Source organism: Syngnathus acus, chromosome 6, assembly GCF_901709675.1.
Source record: "Syngnathus acus chromosome 6, fSynAcu1.2, whole genome shotgun sequence".
NCBI lineage: Eukaryota > Metazoa > Chordata > Actinopteri > Syngnathiformes > Syngnathidae > Syngnathus > Syngnathus acus.
In genome coordinates this window covers 3,635,188-3,653,837 of record NC_051092.1, presented here as the reverse complement: position 1 = coordinate 3,653,837, position 18,650 = coordinate 3,635,188, and the positions used below count along the sequence as shown (strand labels likewise).

General features: G+C 44.7%; 1 protein-coding gene across 20 annotated transcripts in view; it reads right to left on the bottom strand.

Moving 5' to 3' along the window:
* Positions 1-18,650, bottom strand: part of LOC119124426 (neuronal cell adhesion molecule-like) — a 42,004-nt gene that overhangs the window by 2,241 nt on the left and 21,113 nt on the right. For 2 of the 20 annotated variants that reach the window (XM_037254386.1, XM_037254387.1), the window contains exons 3-30: positions 11,176-11,377; positions 10,840-10,851; positions 10,361-10,466; positions 10,090-10,283; positions 9,865-9,987; positions 9,606-9,776; positions 9,349-9,405; positions 8,143-8,254; positions 7,603-7,787; positions 7,405-7,539; positions 7,181-7,324; positions 6,787-6,898; positions 6,542-6,708; positions 6,333-6,480; positions 6,125-6,252; positions 5,987-6,016; positions 5,551-5,652; positions 5,251-5,451; positions 5,110-5,180; positions 4,701-4,926; positions 4,184-4,299; positions 3,916-4,120; positions 3,661-3,783; positions 3,115-3,291; positions 1,819-1,938; positions 1,513-1,674; positions 861-992; positions 589-667 (exon numbers count right to left, since the gene is read on the bottom strand). In XM_037254386.1, the coding sequence (XP_037110281.1) occupies positions 589-667; positions 861-992; positions 1,513-1,674; positions 1,819-1,938; positions 3,115-3,291; positions 3,661-3,783; positions 3,916-4,120; positions 4,184-4,299; positions 4,701-4,926; positions 5,110-5,180; positions 5,251-5,451; positions 5,551-5,652; positions 5,987-6,016; positions 6,125-6,252; positions 6,333-6,480; positions 6,542-6,708; positions 6,787-6,898; positions 7,181-7,324; positions 7,405-7,539; positions 7,603-7,787; positions 8,143-8,254; positions 9,349-9,405; positions 9,606-9,776; positions 9,865-9,987; positions 10,090-10,283; positions 10,361-10,466; positions 10,840-10,851; positions 11,176-11,287 (3,650 nt within the window). In that variant the 5' untranslated portion in view covers positions 11,288-11,377. The remainder of the gene's footprint in view (positions 1-588; positions 668-860; positions 993-1,512; positions 1,675-1,818; positions 1,939-3,114; positions 3,292-3,660; positions 3,784-3,915; positions 4,121-4,183; positions 4,300-4,700; positions 4,927-5,109; positions 5,181-5,250; positions 5,452-5,550; positions 5,653-5,986; positions 6,017-6,124; positions 6,253-6,332; positions 6,481-6,541; positions 6,709-6,786; positions 6,899-7,180; positions 7,325-7,404; positions 7,540-7,602; positions 7,788-8,142; positions 8,255-9,348; positions 9,406-9,605; positions 9,777-9,864; positions 9,988-10,089; positions 10,284-10,360; positions 10,467-10,839; positions 10,852-11,175; positions 11,378-18,650) is intronic. The other 18 variants (XM_037254388.1, XM_037254398.1, XM_037254395.1 and 15 more) reach the window with 18 other exon arrangements.

Genomic DNA, 18,650 nt, shown 5'->3' with positions numbered 1-18,650 from the left:
ATCAGCTCACAACATGCATCCCACATATATATAACTAAATATTTTCCTGTACATATAGATATGCATGTTAATATCAATTCTATAACTCACATTTGGATATACATACAAAAAAATATATAAAGTACTTTAAGAAAAAAATACTTGTTTGGACCCCATCATATTTGTACACATTACATCATAAAAAACATGAAAACACAAAGACAATATCGAGAAATGTTGCAAGTAAAGTGCTTGGTTCTGTGCGCAGCCTCATTCGGGATGCTAACAGGCATAGCTTAACGGTGAGCTTTGATCGCTGTCTTGAGTAGCTTATTATTCATATTATGTTGCAAATGAATTAATTGAATGGAAGAAACAGACCCTCCTTTCATCCTGAGAACCTGAAGAGTCTTATCGAGCAAAGAGTCCAAAAAATGTGCCATCCACGGACGTCCCGCCCCAAAAACTAAAAGTGCTTTTTGGCTAATGGAGGGGAGGGGCATTTCCTGTTCATCATTGTCAGTCATAAGTGGTAAAAAAAGAGCTCCAGCCCGGCTAGAAAGTTGCTGGGTTTAAACGGGCAACTGAGTCTTGATCGCGTTCTCTCACCTGTATTCCCCAAAAGTGCAGTCTTCGTCTTTCATGGGCTGGAACTCCGGGTCTGTGTGAGCGTCCTCCTTCTCTTTGACTACGCCCGAAACAGGAAAAGAAATTAGCCACTAAAATAGCATCACGTGTTTTGCCGCTGTTGTTATGGCAACGATATTCAGGGTTTGCTACATTGTCTGTCCACATGTGCTGCTGCAGCGTTTGTGTTCTATCGGGTCACAAATACAAAAATGGAAGAAGTTATTTTATCCAGAAAGAGGATGCTAGTTTACCTGGATATTTGCCTCCTTTGTTCCTCTGGATGAAGCAAATGATGAGGAGGATGAGGATGAGGAGGGCGATGGCACACATGAGGCCGATGAACCAACCCTGCGTGGCGATGTCCACCTGTCTGCTCGCCACAGCTGACAAGCAAAGGAAGGAAGACGCTTTCACCTCATCGGCTTTGCAATGGCGACACGGAGGAACGTTGTTCTATCTACTTGCTCAGCGGTGGGTCGTGATTGGTTAACTTGCTAACCACTTTCATGACGGAAGGGTTAGAAATATCCAATGTTGGGTGAAAATGCAACGACGGCAGTGGGGGTGGGTGATGTGTGTGTCTGTGTGTGCGGGGGGGAAACATTTTGAATTTATAACTTGCCCAACATTGAACATATCAAATATTACATGGAAGATGCAATGATTTATCGCAATCACAAGAACACAAAATCAACACACAGACATCATCCGCACACTCACAGGTTCGCTAAGGATGACTTTTAGATATTAATGCAAGCCACGTAGCGTACGACTATATTAGCGCTACAACAAAACGACAACTCCCAATAACACGACAGAGCATGGCTGCTTGAAACCGCAACCATACAGTGTATCGCAAAAAAAAAATGCAAACGCTCGGGTGGGCCCAGGAACGCGCCTCACCTGGCACCGTCACCGTGAGCTCCTTGGAGCGATGGGGCTCTTGGTCGGCGTGACCTTGGGCCACCAAGCGCACCCTATAGGAGAGGCCCTCCTTCAGGCCCTTGAGCATAAAGTTCTGAGAGCCGTTCACCGGCTCTTTGCGCCACTCGTCTTCGGCTTCACCTGCAGGGGAGGGGGGGAGGACGGCGAACAACACTTGGAGATGTCACGGCGCATGTGACTGGCGGACTCCATCGTGACTATTTTCTACTCCTAGATGCTCATGAGCCACTTTATTAAGGTTATAAAATGAATGACTTTGCTTACTGTTCTCCACTATGTATTCTAAATAAATGTTTCTGTCCGGGCCCCAGTACTCCCAACTGATCAGGGTGCCGTCCTCTCCCCTGGAGGAGTTAACGCTGCCAAAAGGACTGGCCGCCGGCGCTGAACACACAAGAGAGAACATCTGTTGGCAGGCGTGATGGTGCTAAGGTGCTAGCGGGGGTGAAAGCGCTCCAGGCAACCGGAGGATGGAATTGAAGGCACAAACACGTGATGATGCGTGGGCAACATCGAGGATGGGATGCATGATCCAAAAAAGAAAAAAGGAGGCGGGGCTAACAAATAAGATTTTCCATGCCAGGGAACTTGTCATATACGGTGGGACTTCCATTGGAACCAAAACTGACAAAATATCGCACCCGAGGGAAGAACAACTTTGCTGAAACCGTAACGGAATATCCACCTTAGGCAGGATTGAGGAACTGCTGCTTCCCAAAACAAAAATGTTCAACTTTGGAAGTTCCACTGTACCGTTTTAACATCTTTCGGTATGAGTGGAATATTTCTTTGCAATGCCAAACGATAGGACATGTGCAAGCTGGGGGAGGGGGTGGATGCGCATGCCCGTATTCCATGCATCACTATATATACCACTGCTTCCCGCGCCAACGTCTTTGTCGAGATGAGTCATGAGAGCTCAGATAAGATGGAGAAATAACAACAAGTCACAATCGATATGGATATACGCACACTTGCAAACACACCGACACGTACACAAAACACACACGTTGGCAGGGGTGGTGCAATGCAATGCAACTGGATCGAGCAGTGCATCATGCCGTTTGCTCGAATAACAATTGCAGAAAGAATCGACACAACGTGACGATGACACGACGATTTGAAAACACAGAATATGACTGCAATTTTTAAAAGCTGTGTAATGGTAGCTTTGAAATGAATATGACAGCAAATAACAGTTTATTGTTGATTTCGATGTGTATAGATTAGTATTGTTTTGTCCAGATGTTTAATTGAAATATTCATTTTTTTTTATTTTGTATAAAATAATTAAACATGAGTTTTCCATCATATTCTAATTCAGTAAGGTGCGACTGCACTTTTCATTTAATAATCTTTATTATTGTCATTCACTGATTGGCTCATCTTTATTATTGTCATTCACTGATTGGCTGAGGGATGTCATGTGATTTTTTAACATATACAGTCCCTTGTCCTATTGTGGGCTTATATGATTTTTTTTTAAATTTGGACTTTTTCAAATAAATTATATCAATGACTGAATTAAGAACATCAATTTGGGATACATTCCATGCTTACCTTCATCCACGATGGTGATGGCCTCCTGCGTAACAACCGGGCCGGGCCCCTCGCGCGTTTTGGCATTCAAATAAAACTTGTAGCGCGTGCTGTACTTGAGGTCGGGCAAAGTGACCGAGGTCTCATTGGCGGCCAGGGCCAGCTCCTCCTCTGGGCCCAGCTCATTGGAGTTATTGACTACGAGATGGCGGGATGATTGGGAAGGTAAGTTGAATAAAGGAAGAGGAGGATGGAGGTAGGATTCAAGTGTCAATGATGACAAGTGTGGAAAAAGTGTTTCGGAGCAAAGAGGGTTCAGGTACAAGAGGCGGGAATGACAAAAGGTGATTTGTTAATTGGTGTGATTGAGTCCTATTCAACGGTGACGCGATTCGTTGGTTCTTCCTCTTTATCGTTTGCGACGGTACAAGACTACATGAAGTGAGACGTTTATTATCTCGAGAATACTCGTCATTGACATTAATGACGCAGGATCCCGTCGACGAGTATTCTCGTCAACAATATTCTGTAGTCCTTAAAGAATGAGTAAAAAAGAGAGAAGCTCACCCGGATGATATTTGAGGGTGTAACCTGTCAGGAGTCCATTCCGGTCCCGAGGAGGCTTCCACTCAAGGCTTAAAGAGTCCAAATTGGAGTTGGTGACCATCAGGGACGTCGGCGCTCCGGGCACTGTGGAAATAAATTAGAGGCACACAATTGTGACTCTGAAACGATTCATAGGACAAAAAGAACTTGACCGACGATTCAAAATCCGTTCTTAACATCAGTTCAAATAGAAATGGCATGAATTCCTCCTCTCACCTCCCTCGGGGGTCTCAAACTGCTGGTTGTGACTCGGGGGACCTTCTCCTTTGCCGTTATAGACCCTGACGTTAAACGAATACACACTGAAGGGGTGCAGGCCAGGCAGCTTTCCTTTGCTGTGGTTGCCGCTGAAGGTCAAGATCTGCTTCTCCGTGTGATGGGGGTTGTGTTTGTGCAGACTGCGCTCTCGCCAATAATACACCTGCGAAAAAGTGGGATCATCAGTCTTGCGCTTCTGGCGATTCGCCGGCTCATTATGCTGTACCATGTAGCCTTTGAGGTATCCGCGGATTAGTTTTGGAGACACGGGATCCCAGTGGATTTCCGCCAGGGTGCTGTTTAGCACGTACGCCTGCACGGATGCTGGAGCTGCAATCGGAACTGTTGCGATGAAACAAACGTACAATATTGGTGCGTTTTTTAGGGATGAGGAAAGTTCAAAATTAAAATCATACAATTGATGCGCCTCGAAAATGCGGTTGTAATTGCATCTAGATGCCACAAGATGGTGCCAAAACACGTCAAATCAACGTCATTTTTGTCGAACATATGAACCATGTCACATAAACAACTATTTAGTAATTTTAGTAAATTATTCAATACAAACCATCAAATGAAGCTCATTAACAATATTAGCTAGCATGCTAGCCAAAATGACATGATAGAAAAATGTGCAGTAACACTTCAGCGAGAACACAACCCTTGTGCTGAACAAAGTTTCTGTGTAAATATTCATTTGAGCAGCCACACTTTGCAAAGGTGAAAAGAGCAGTCGGACTTACGATCCTCTCCAGAAAGACCTAAGGCAACGGCGGGCTCAGGCGCTGCGCCGAAGTCATTCACGGCTTGAACTTTGAGCTCATACGGAACAAACGTGGGCGTTCCGGACACGACAAACTTGGAGTTGTTGGCTACGGTTGCCGTGATCCAGTCGGTTTCCATCATCTTTTGTCTCCACATCACTCTGTAATGGAGCCCTGGCCCGTTGGCCTGGAGGCCTGACAATGGCTACGGGAAAAGAAATTATTTATTTATTTATTTATTTATTTTAAATAATATACATGCAATTTTCTTTGTTTTATGTTTGTGGCAAAAAACAGTTTGAAGCAGGCACACTTGACCTCTTTTGGAATAAATGTCCATTTTTTGTCAAGTCGGAGGTACTTCATTAAAAAAAATATATATAATTACCTTCCATGAGATGACAAGATTGTCATGTTCAGTCCCAAATCCATGCACATCTGTCGGATTCTCATCTGGAGCTTTTAGGCGAGAATAAAAATAGAAGTTACATTCGGTAGCAAAGAAGATTTCACTCTGGGTTTCCAGTACCTGAGGGGTCGGTTTTATACATCTTGGAGGGGAAACTGGGTCGGCTGACACCCATGGAATTGACAGCAAGGACTCTGAAGGTGTAATGAACGTAGGGCGACAGCTTCAGGTGAGCTGTGGTCTTGCTCCCGGGAACCTCGGTAAGGTTGTGCCAGTGTCCTCTGCGGTGGTGGAGAGAGTCTTCATACTGGATCAAAAATTCTAGGGAAAAGAACCTTTGATCAAATTTGTTTGTGGTTGGCTTAACACCGATTTAGATTTTCGGACTTTCAGAACATTCAGCGTCAGATTCGCACGTACTCTCAATAGGACTGTTGTGCTCGTCGCCAGGAATCCAGGTGAGTTGAACACTTCTCTTTTTGTGGTCCGTCAGCTCCAGGTCGCTCGGTGGTTCCGGCCGCTCTGACGAAAGACACGGCACACAACACGTGAGTCGACGCCAAAGATGGCCGCCGTCGGTTCCGTGTCACGAAAAGACACAAATGAAGACGTGCTCGTGCAAGCGGAGCCTCATGCTTATGAATAAATACACGTCAAGCTTTTCAAATGGATGATTTCAACTGACATGCTAACTAGCCACTAGCTACCTTCATACAAAACAATGAAAATAAAAGTGGAATATAAATCATCAAATGGTGTCCGCAGGGCAAGCTTCACTTGACAGAAAAATAAATTAAAATGATCCCAAAACAAAAATGGAGCACATCTGAAAAGCCACGTGCGCTTCAGGTGTTACCATTGACAACAGACGGTGTCGGTGTGGCTTCTGTCGGGTCGGCGTGGGAGACGGAATATTAAATTAAAGTCAATATTCATGTTATGAATGCCAACCATCTGTAGAGTAAAAATAAACCTCTAACATATCTCAACGTACCGACAACGGTGAGCTCGGCGCTGGCCGAATCGTGGTCCAGCGTTGTGTTCATGATGCACGTGTACACGCCGGCGTCGCTTTCCATCACGTCGGCGATGGTCAGGCTGTCGGCGTCCACCACAAATCTGCTTGAAGAAAATCATAAAAAACATATTTTCGGATTAGCTTTTTGATAAAAGATGACAAAAAGCTTTTTTTTTTTTTTAACCTCTCGTCATCAGGGAGCTCCCCGTCATCCTTGAGCCACGTCATGGTGGGCACGAGGGAGGGGTCGTGCTTCACTTTGCACTCGAACACAACCGACTTGCCACGCTGCACCATTCGGTACTCGGGCTGCTTCAGGATCCGGGTCGGTTCTGATGAGGACAGCGGGTACTTTAGTCTCAAAGCGGAATAAGGGGTCCAACTTCTGCTTACCTTTGACTTCCAGGTACACGTGATTCTCGTAGATACCGAGAGAATTGCGGGCCACGCAGGTGTACTTTCCGCTATTCCTCGGCTGAGCCACACGGATCTCCAAAGTGCCGTTGTCGTGCTCCTCGTAAGTCTCGGCGTCTAGCGTGCCGGAACGACTCTCCTTGAACCTGAGACGGAGGTAGGAACTCCATCGGTACTTTTATCCTGGGACATTAGCCAGCCCGGTTCAAGGCTCATTAACCCACCAGGTAATTTTGGGGATGGGCGAGCCGAAGGAAGTGCACTCCAGCAGGGCTCGGTGATTCTTGATGACCTGGTAGACCGCGTTGGCCGGCGTCAGCACTCTGGGCGGCTCGGCTGGAAAACGAAGCGAGTTAATAGCGATGCCGCTGATCAATGTGAATGGATCCGCGTCTGGCTCATGTTGTTATCGGAAGCTTCTGCTTGCAGACCTCTCTGAATTTATCGCCCCACATACTATCTTGGCAGAGCAGTTCCACCAGAACTTCAATCTTGATGAGCCTGTCTGGCCTCACCAGTGCCTCTATCCTCTGCCCACTGATTTTCATACCCAACCTAATCAAGTTGCTTCTAAATTGCTCCACGGGGAAGAAGACAGTTTCCTGAATCTGGACTTACACAAGACGTTAACGAAGGCGTTGGCCAAGAGGTAGCCGTGTTGGTTGGAGACGTTGCACTGGTACACGGCGCTGGAGCCCATCTGCACATCGGTGAATATGATGGTGTCGTCCTCCACTTTCCGGCTGGGGTCCTTCGGGGCATCTATTCGTGGGGGACGGAATATTATATGTTAATTATTTAGACCACAAACAAGATATTTGACTTTCTGGTTCTCCACTCACTCTCTATGGGAACGCCATTCATGGCCCATTGGATGTTGGGCTTGGGTGTGCCACTGGCTCTGCACATGAGCACCCCGTTCTCTCCCGGGGCCAGGACGAGATTTCTGGGAGCGCCGCTGATCCAGTATGGAGCGGCTGAAAAACAGAAGGAAGATTTAATCATGGTGCACACCGCATTGGTCATAAGGTAGGTCGCACCTTTGACGGTGATCCGAATGGTGTGGTGGACGGAGCCCAGCTGGTTCCTTGCGGTGCACCGGTAGTCGCCCGCGTCGGCCTCCGACACGTTGACGATACGCAAGACTTTCTGGTGATGCAGGAATGAGACGCGTGCTCCCGGGAGTTCGCCGCTCACTTTGGCCCAGGAGATTTCAGGAGTGGGACTTGCAGGGGAAGAAGGAATAAAGTTCGGAAAATACATTATTTGTTTGTATGCAAAGAGTTGAGTTTCATTGTATTTTTTCATTAATTAATTTGAAATGCTTTAAAATAATTTTATTATTTTTTTATTGAATTTTATTAGCCTCTTAATTGCGTAATATGTATTATTTAAACACACAAAATAAAAAACACTTGCTTTAATAACATTTTGCATGTATAGAACATACTAGCTAATTTCAACAGGACAAGCAACTGGATGTGTAAAGTATGCTCTAATTCTTAACCCTTTTGACAAAATCAAACTCTTTTAAATGGTAACAAAAAAAATGCATAATGTGAAGTAAGACTAATACGTACAGTCCTTCCGCAAAGCATTCCATCTCCAGCACCTGACCACGTAGCACCATTTTGGAGCTGGTTGCTTCCAACGGGAGGAGGAACGTGGGCTTCCGCTCATCCGCTGGCTCTTCTGCAGTCACACCCACACAGAAGTTATCATCACTCTGGGGCTAGGCCATATGTCACTGGCATCCACAATAAGCCAGCGCATTACACACACACACACTTCTAGTCTGACTTTACAGCCCAGTATTTGCATTTTTCAGGAAAATTTACGGCTAATGATTTGCCCCCTGGGGGGGGGTCATAACGGCCACTGCAATGCATAGACGCAAATGAGATAAACACTTTTTGACAATAAAAGCGTCATCTGCAGGTGCTGCTGGCAATAATGCCAGCAATTTCATCCAACAGCTTGCGCGCCAAAGGGCAAATGAGAAAGAAAGCAAAGGTCCTGTATAACAAGATATGAGGAGGAGGAGGCAGTCGGAATTGTTAATTGAGCGAGAAATTAGACGTTTCTTCTTCTTGATGTGGCTAATGTTGTACAGATGTTATCACGGGGCTCATTCAAGAAATGCAGAAGTGAAGGTCTCTGATTGGATGGTGGGGGGGGGGGAAAGTGGGAGTCGGATCAACTGGAGTGAAGGGTTACAGGGTTGCGACGGGTATCTAAGACTAGAGTAGTGAGGAGAAGGCTTGAGTTTAAGGTTGACGGGTTAGTGGCTGGGAAAGTCTGGATCCCATACGGTAGAGTGAAAGCTCCAAAGTCAAACGCCCCACTTTAAGAAATTCTAAACTTAATTCAAAAATAAATCTTAAATTTGATCTAATTTGGCTTGGACATGTTATTTCTCAGACAGGAGTGTATTGTATAGAAAAATAACACAAAAGAAAGCTTTTAGGGGCGTGGCTAAAAGTAATTTACCCTGTGTGTGAGTGTCTGTGTGTGAGTGGTGGCCAACAGCAGCTCGCCGAGTGTTCTCATTTTGTATTTGCGTGTTAAGGGTATTAAAGTGCCTTAATTGTTTCATTTTTTTTTTTACTTCTCTAGATAGGTTGTGTATCTGAAAATTGAGTTTAGGTCAAATTTAGCTCATAGCTTAAAGCAAAAACAGGAACTCAAAAAATTCAGTTGGGACGAATTGCGTTCAACTTTGGAGGTCCCACTGCAGGAGAAGTACCGGGAGAAAGGCAGGGGCGTGGTTATTTTCCGTAACTCACCACTAAACAAATCAGTGTCATTGTAAAAAGCTTCCATTGTGTCATTGATCGCGTCCACTGAAACACAACAAAACAAGCATTCAAACAAGCCAGCACATGAACATGCTTTGGAATTAAAAAAAAAAAAAAATTAAAAGGCCATGGAGCAGATGAGGAACCATCATGGCGAATAGCTTTGCTGATTCGTAGCGGAACGGACAAAATGACATTTCAGTCCGAGTGCCGGCCTCCGGATGGATGAAGACGGTGCGACTTACGGTTGAGGACCTTGACGGTGATGGGCTGCTTCTGCTGGATGGTCTGCGTGTGCGGGAAGCGGGCGTAGCAGATGTAGTCGTTCCTGGAGTCCTCGCGCAGCACGTTGGAGAAGTAAAGGTCTCCGTTTAAAGATTGCGACACCCTGTTGCTTTGGGGCAACCTCTGGAAGTCTGATGCGAGAATCAAAATACATTTCATTCAAACATTCAATTGATATGAAGCTCGTTTGTCATGTGACGTGCGCGTGTGAATATTTACTGTTGTCCATCCAGAAAACAATTGGGGGAGGAAAGCCGGCGGGCGGTCGGCATGGCAACACCAAGGACACGCCCTCCTGAATGACGATCGGCTTGATCTTCTCTTTGGACCACAAGGGCGACCCTGGATTGGTTTAAGACAAAAAAAAAATTGATGTGTGAAGTATGAATGAGGAGTATTTGGATAAAAGGGGTGATATGGCGAAGTGACTCTTGAGAGACTTACTGGGCTGCCGCACCACGATGTCGTTAGAGACGGCCGTCCCGTGTTTGTTCCTAGCCGTGCACTGGTAGGCGCCTTCGTAATGTTCCGCCCGCTCCCTGCTGATGTCCACCACCAGTGTCCCCGAGTGGGCCCTCATGTGCACGTTGGAGTGCTGATCCAGGTCAAAGTGAGTCCCGTTTCTCGTCCAGGAGAAACTGAGAAGCCGCACATAAATGACTTTGCTTACAATTGAAAAATTATTTTGGAAAATATATGTTCACACTTTTCTTACCTGGGATGAGGCTTCCCTTTGGCCTCACAATGGATGACAATGTTCTCCCGCGGGTCGATGATGTAATCCTTGGGGGACTGGAGAGTAATAGTTGGGGGCTGCGGCACTGAAAGCGACCGGAGAGACAGAGCCGATGTTCAACTTTGACCTGCCAGCGTTTAACACGTGCAATATAACCGCGCTCAGTAAAATAAAGCATAAATAATAAATAAAATAAAGCATGCAGAAGACAATTTGTCGGAGTGCTGCGCACGACTTCAAGCATGGAAGCTCATGTCATGCCAACTGAAATAGAATCCAAAACAAGCATGCAAGACACATTATGCTGCCACGGCAAATCACACAAAAATTTAAAATCACAAATAAAAAAATTTAAAATCACACACAAAAGAAAAAAAAATCGCTTCAAGTTGCGGCAAATCCTTAAAGCACAATAAAACAGCTCCCCCTTGTGGACGTCGGGCTGGCTCGGGACTTACATCTTTCCAGAACTTTCCCCAAAAGAATCAGCAAAAGTCACAATGAAGAGAACCATATATTAGTATGGGAATATTTGACTGTAGGAAATAATTCTATAAAATAAATTTACCATATTTGTTGTGTTTCTTTTTAAATTTTTAAACCAAGTAGCTGTGTTTGTCAGTTCTAATGATACCGATACTAAGCACCGATACCACTAGTACTTTTGATACATAAATATTTCTAAAAATATATATATAAATAATAGATAATTTTAGAGAAATATTTCCTTTCAAGTGAGTTTAATTTTTCTTTTTATTTCTTCGCAAATCTGGTGTTTTATTCCATGGCCTTACGATCGAGCGGAACCTCCAGCGCTGCGGCGAGATGTCCCAGCAACACCGCCGCCGCCACCACCAGCGGGAGCAGCGGCAAGTCTGTCTCGCCCATCCTCCTCCTCTCCATCATCAGCGTACGACGCCAAGGTCCGCCACCAAAGATCCCCGCCTCTCCCCACTCGGTCACGCGGCCGACGGGACACGTGTGCGCTGACTCACACTGCAAGGACGGAAAGACAAAAATGGGAGGACATTAGAGGGGGAGAATGAGAGAGCGAGAGACTCATCGTTGCAACAGTGGACACAGATCAATGGTCATGCATTGCTGATAATGGAACGCTCCGGCAAGGTGCCAGCGTGAGCCTTCACACACAAGCCATCGGGCCATATTGATCTCACACACACACACACACACAAATGACCTTAACATTTCGAGCCCAGTTGCAGACGTTGAATAAAAAACCTGGCATTCATTAAGGGCTATCAGAATACTTGTTGGGAAATGCTAATGATGATGTACACACACACAAGCGCAACCTAAAGTTGATAGCCATAACAAGCAGCAATGATTTAAAAATCGATACCATCAGGATAATTTCTTCTTTACATAGCTTGCAAACTGAAATTGGGAGTCACGTTCCGCCTTTGCTTTTATCTCGTTATAAAAGCCGCTGGCACGGAACGGAAAAGTCGTCACGAGGGCAGATATTTTTCTAATCGCAACGGCGCACATTGAACTTTGCGCTCCACTCCAAGAAGAAATCAAAATTGGCCCGTCGGACACGACGCAGCAGTTGCAGGGGGGGAAGGGGCGGCTTTTTTTTTTTTTTTTGTTTGGGACCGGAGGTCCTGACAGCCAAACAAGTTGGCCCCCGCCCGGAACCTCCTTTGGGGGACCGACTTGTTTGTCAGCGCTGCCCTTGGGCCGTGATGGAGGAGAACAAGTCTGCGGCCCCCCCGGCTTCCTTCACACACACTCTCCCAGGAGAGCGTGTGTGTGTGTGTTAGGCCGAGGGCCTGAGCCAATCACACGATCGTGTCGAATCACAAAGTACAAACTGAAAGGTTACACCAAGTCTGATTTCACCACAAATGAAAGTGGAGCAGCTAAAGATGAATAAAATAAACAACAAAAAGGAATTGATCCGGTCTGGTATCAGTACTTTGCTACTAGCTTGTCACTTGATTGACTTTGAGCATGAGATGTGCTAACCGCTACGCTTGCTTTTGGTTTGGTGTCGACTGCATGCAAAGAGAAACGCGAGAGCGTCTCTTCGTTGACTTTTCAGGCACGTCTTCACAGAAAACGAGGCTCTAACTGCTCTTGTGAGCTCGTCCACTAAAAAGGAGAAATCAGCCATGCACTTTAAAATAGCCACCGATAGTGCATGCATTGCGAGAAGAGGGAAAAAAAAGCCTAATTAGGAATAAAAGTGTTAATTATAAATGCGGAGGTGAAGCCTTGCATGGTGATTCTTATCTGGAAAGCTTCCAGGGCAGATTTATTTCACAATTTAATGAGCTGAGGAGGCGCCGCTCTAGCCGCTTGCCGTACTTAGATAGATGTGTGTGTGTGTGCACATGTGTGTGTGCTATAATTATCCCCGTGAGCTGTGATGATACAGGCCGTGGCCCAACCCCTCACATCCCCTCACTCAGCAGGATCTCAGAGAAACACTAAAGATGAGAAAGCAAGCGCTCTCAACTTGAGAACAATGAGATATATATGAATTATGTACACACTTTGCCGTGTTTAAATCCAAGCTGCATGCTAACAACCATAGACGGGAACTTTTCACATCGTCGTGGGAAAAAAGTGCAAGTTCACACATGTGAAAACAGATGGCGGAAAAGCAAAAAAGTCAATAACGCTAACAACTTCGTTTAGAGTGTTCCGCCAAAAGATGTCAGACGGCTGATAACATCAGGGAGGACTTTTCTGCGCTGACAGGCCAATTTTTTTTATTCCCTCACCCCCAAACCGAAAGATGAATCAAATGTGCTGCTGATTCATATCAGATCGGCACGTCATTCACAACTTGCACAGCGCGCCGTTTTTCTGACTACGCGGCTGCTCTTTTATTAAATTCAGTGGATTTTTGGACAAAGAAATTGTGTTGTGTGTGTGTGTATATATATATATATATATATAATATATATATATATATATACTATATATATATATATATATACTATATATATATATATATATATATATAATAAACTAAAATAAAATAAATATTTTTGGACAAAAAAGTTGTGTTGTGTGTGTGTATATGTATATATATATATATATATTTTTTTTTTTTCTTCAGTTTTGGAATGAATCATGTCACCTCTTCCGGGCCCCTCATCGGTGCCACAATGGCAACCCCGCAGTGCACCTACGCCGCAATCTTCTCAGTAGCTTTGATAATTGCGGACCGGTATGCAAATAATTGCTATGTTTACCATATGAATCAGGCATCCTGTCGCCGGGGCCACCACCTTTCATCGGCACTGTACAATGGCAAAAGATCGAGTGGGCGCTTTAATTCATCTCATCTGTTAGTGAGGAGATTCAGAAGGCAGTGACTGTTGCAAAAGCTGACTTATGTCAGACAGAGCGGACGGAGGAAGGGAACTGGAACACAGGGGCAACAAGTTCAGCTTTGATTTTGTCAGAACATGGAAATTGCGCCGCTATTCCAAAAGGTCTTAGTGGATGCTTGGTGGAACCTATTTTAGACATATGGTACACTTAGATTTAATAAACGTGAATTTGTGGACTAGCATTTAAAACGTCATATAGTTTAAAAAGCGTATTTGGGGGAAACCTAAATGAGAAAAAGATGAACTATAGATTAAAGGGTTATTTCCTGGCATTGCTTGGTTTCTTCATTCAATGCACCAACCTCTGTGTGTCCAGCAATTAGCTTGCACTTGAGAGTCGTTGGTATTCACAAAGCTTGTCGCCTGTGTGTGCCAAAAACACTCGGGGATTCGCTTTGCCTTCCCTGGCACCCCGAACAATAATTGCAGTGGCGACTTTCTCGAGGCGGCGGATGCTCTTTAGCATGTACAGTGAAACGACATCCGTTGGCAAATTCCCGCCTGTTAAAGTAAAATGGAACTGAACGGCGTTTCACTTCCATCTTATCGCATCCGAACCTTTGAACACTTGAAGTACTCGCAAGATTGGCGGCTATATAAAAGCCCGCTCGTTTCATCTCCTGACCGAAAGGCTTCTCGAGGCATTAAAGTCACTTATGTGGCAAAGTGTCACCGAAGCACTTGGGCAGGAGATCATAGCGCTAATAAATGAAATGACCTGAAAAAAGGTTTCATTGGATCTGGAATGGGAACTGCAAAGCATAACTTTTTTTTAATAGCTATAATTATGCATCAGTAGTTTATTTTTCCTTTGAAGAAGTCCGGGACAGACGACAGATATTCCGGATTGGTTGATTGCGCTTGGTCTCAAAGCACCCAGACATCAAACGACGCATTTTAGCATTGGGGATGGGGTAAAAAAAAAAAAAGTAATCAACATAAAACCAATTTGCTGCGAGGAGACGAGCAAATCCTCCGAGGCGGGAAGCGGAGGGGCTAGCCGTGCGTGCGAAGGCAGAATCATCGACTAATAGCGTAAAAAAACACTTCCTCTGTTTCTCCTCAGAGCCTCACGGTTCTAGTAAATAACTCAAAAGTTGTAGCAGGCAGTGGGGTCACGTCTGTGCCATTGATTTGAGCAACAGAAAAATCAATTAGCATTAGCATTAGCTAGTCCCGCAAAGACCATGCTAACTACGTCTGAATTTGTAGCATGTCTAGTTTCAAATCAATTGACCTGTTGAAATGTGAATTAGTTGTAGCAGACAGTGGGGTCACGTCTGTGCCATTGATCTGAGCAACAACAACAAAAAATCAATTAGCATTTGCTAGTCCCGCAAAGACCATGCTATGGTCAGACTATGTCTGAATTTGTAGCATATCTAGTTTCTGTTGAAATGTGAATTAGCTAGCAACGAATCTCGCGTAACTTTTAGACACATCCAAATTATGCCGGTAAATACAAAAGGAAGATATTAACCCTCGACTCAGCTTGTCAAGATGCTAATAAAGTCAAAGAAGGCCTCAGGACTGGGGGAAAAAAAAGAAAATACACAAGAGGCCCAAACTTATTTGTCATCTCCTTGGTAACCTTGACTTGAAACTGTACTTAAACCCCCCAACTTAATTTGCGCTCAACAAAAGAGGTGTGATTACATGACTCAGTCCCGACCGGATGGCTTAGTCAACAAGTAGAGGCTCCCCAAGACGAGGCCAATATGTTGCGTTTACTCCGAGCTTAGCGGCGGAAGGGACCCAGTCAATAAAATGTCGAGAGACGCTAACAACCGGGATGTTTTTGTTGCAAATGAGCTCCCGCGGGGGGGGGGGGGGGGGGGGGTGTTCCGTGTCCATCCGGCTCCAGTCGGAGTTGACAATTAATGCGATGCGGTGTGCTTCTAGCAAACACAACAGGGTGTTTCCAGCAAACGCCGGACTCGGCGGCCAATTTGAATAGTGCTGATACGAGTAGAATGCGGACGGCGACGGGTCATTTGCAGCACACCGCCGCTTTGTGTGTGGTGAAAAATCTGCAGACAGCATCAGATATGGTGAACATGCTGGAACAATCGCTTTCAGCCAGCCTGTTAGAGGCATCGTGTAATCTGGCCGCTGGGAAAGTAAGGGAGCCGGTGAGAGAATACCGGGGGAGGTGGAATGAGTTATACTGGGCATGGAAAAGGGAACACAAAACAATCGTGCACACAAACAAAACTGAGACGATAAAACACACAGAAAGGAAAACAAATATTCGATAATATACAAAAAATACACCACATTTTCCAAAATGTTGGTAAGAAGGAAATAACATTCTAAAATATATTACAAGATTTAAAAATATATATTTTTTAAAAATTACAAAAATAAAAAGATATTAAAAATGACTACAAAAATATACATCAGACTAAAAAGAGAAATATTAGATACTCAAATATTACCAAAAAAATTGCAAAAAATAATGAATACACAACTAATTAAAACAAATATATTCAGCAAAAAAATACTCAAAATAATCGTAGCTTATATAGAAAATACAAATATTGGGTGAGAACACAATATTAGAAGAACACAATTTGAAGAATAGCAGTTTTCAATTTGGCCGGTGGGAAACCAAGCGAGACGGTGAGAAAATCCCAGGCAGGTGGAGTGAGATCTTGTGTTATTGAGCGCTCCGTTCTCAGAGGGCTCACACAATGGACCTCCTTCCACTCCACCTGTGCTTCTGAAAGGTCAGCACAGAGGAGGGCCCTCGCAGCCCTCCCAGCCCGCCTCCACTCCACAATCAACCCCAGAGCCAGCAAACTCAATCAAAGAGCGCTCTCCAAAGCCCGCCATTGTCTCCCAAAGCCGTGGCTGCTCTTACATGTAACACGGGAAGAGGAGATGCTCATTACCGGCCATCCCCGGCTCCACTTTGTCTCTTTTTGTGCGGCTGACAGAATAATCCAACCGGGGACAATGAATGCTCCGTTATGTAAAAGGAGAGTAAAGTACGAACATGGGAAAAAGGGGGACTCATTTGCAGGAGTGAGGCGTTGGAGAGGTGACAGGGAGCCGTCACCTGGAGAGTCTTTAATGACATCTGCCCCCCCCACCCCCTTCCTAATATGTAGCAGTTCTTGACTGATGGGCACACCACAGAACAATGTGCCGCAATCCATTATCACATAAAGAAAGCACTATATTGTCAACGCCCCCCCCCCCACCCGGCCCCCTCACAGCTGCCCCCCCCCCCCTTCCACGCCAATCCTCAAGCCGACCCCATTGAGATGCGGCAGGTGAATACAAATCATTTCCCCTCGGCTGCCTTCCAATAGGAGCGCACCGTCCAATCTCAGACAACGGCGCTTTCAAAAGTGTGAGAAAAATCAAATCTTGCTTTCGGTAAAAATGGAGGACGCTAACCACAGTTGGAAAAATACAACATAGATGCAATGGATTAGGTCACATGGAAAAGATCCAAATGATCGATTCATGTGTTTGGTTCTAGTTTGTATGGACTCGGTTCATACACAATCCAAATCGATATAACTGTTACAGTTTGCTTTTTTCAACTAAAAATGCTTTTTGTCCTACTCCTCAAAACTGTCAGTATGACCTGACGGTAAAATGATCTGTAACTCAACCATCCCTTTCTGACCTCTTCTTGGACTTCAAACTAGATTCTCAAGAAACCACCACACCAGAGGAAAAACAACAAAAACACCCCATGACTAATACCGGCTTGTTTACTGCGTTAACGCTAAGTTAGCATTGCCACAAGTGCTTTTATTGTAACTAAAAACAACAAAAAAAGTAATTCCCAGGTGTTTAAAATTCAAACAAAACTAGCTGCTGACTTTAGATCAATTCCAAAACAGATTTTGGATAGATTCTCAAGAAACCACCACACCAGAGGAAAAACAACAAAAACACCCCATGACTAATACCGGCTTGTTTACTGCGTTAACGCTAAGTTAGCATTGCCACAAGTGCTTTTATTGTAACTAAAAACAACAAAAAAAGTAATTCCCAGGTGTTTAAAATTCAAACAAAACTAGCTGCTGACTTTAGATAAATTCCAAAACAGATTTTGGATATGCTTGGACTACAAATTAAATCCTCAGATAGTTGTTCTCATGTTGGATCATCCTCCATTGCTTCCCATCAAGAGGAACCAACACTAATGAATGTAATGAAATGCAAACAGCACCTCTTAACAGCTTCAGTTTCTAAATAGAATCCAATTATTTGTCATGCAGATGGTAAACAAGCGCAATTGTCACTCGAGACGTAAACACGTACGGCGTCCCTCAAAGCCGTCACTCAGCATAAAAAAACCCGGTCCGCTTGTGAATGCGCCGAGCGCGGCGGATGCAAACATCCTTTCAGCCCATTCTGAAAGAGCTCTGATTGCGTTTGCCTGAACTATAGTCGCTCCATTTGACAACTCGTGTTTTCATATGCAAAACGGAACAAATAACCGCAACAATCCATCAAGGATGAAGAGTAAACATCTGAGACGGTTTTGCAATTGCAAAGCAGGTCAAGGAATTCTTATGTTCACCCCAGCAGAGCCTTGTCGTGTATTCTGAAATTATCAATGCGAGTATATTGGACTGTCAGGTGCTAACAGAGTCAGAACGAGTCAAAACTAGCCCAAAATCAACATGAAAAGAGGCAGTCCTTGTTCCTGTTCCTGCTGTAGCATAACCGGACAAGGTGAGACCTTCCTCAAGGGAAGGACACCAACCCCCGGTTTCCAGTGCCCAAATATGACAAGTACAGATGAGTGTGATAACAGTCATCAGTCCTGGACTGATGGAACCACCTCGGTCGGACAGATCTGCATCACATGACAAATGACGACATGCTTTTCATGGTCATCCGTAAGTGTTCCGCCCGTTTATTTTCTTGACTGC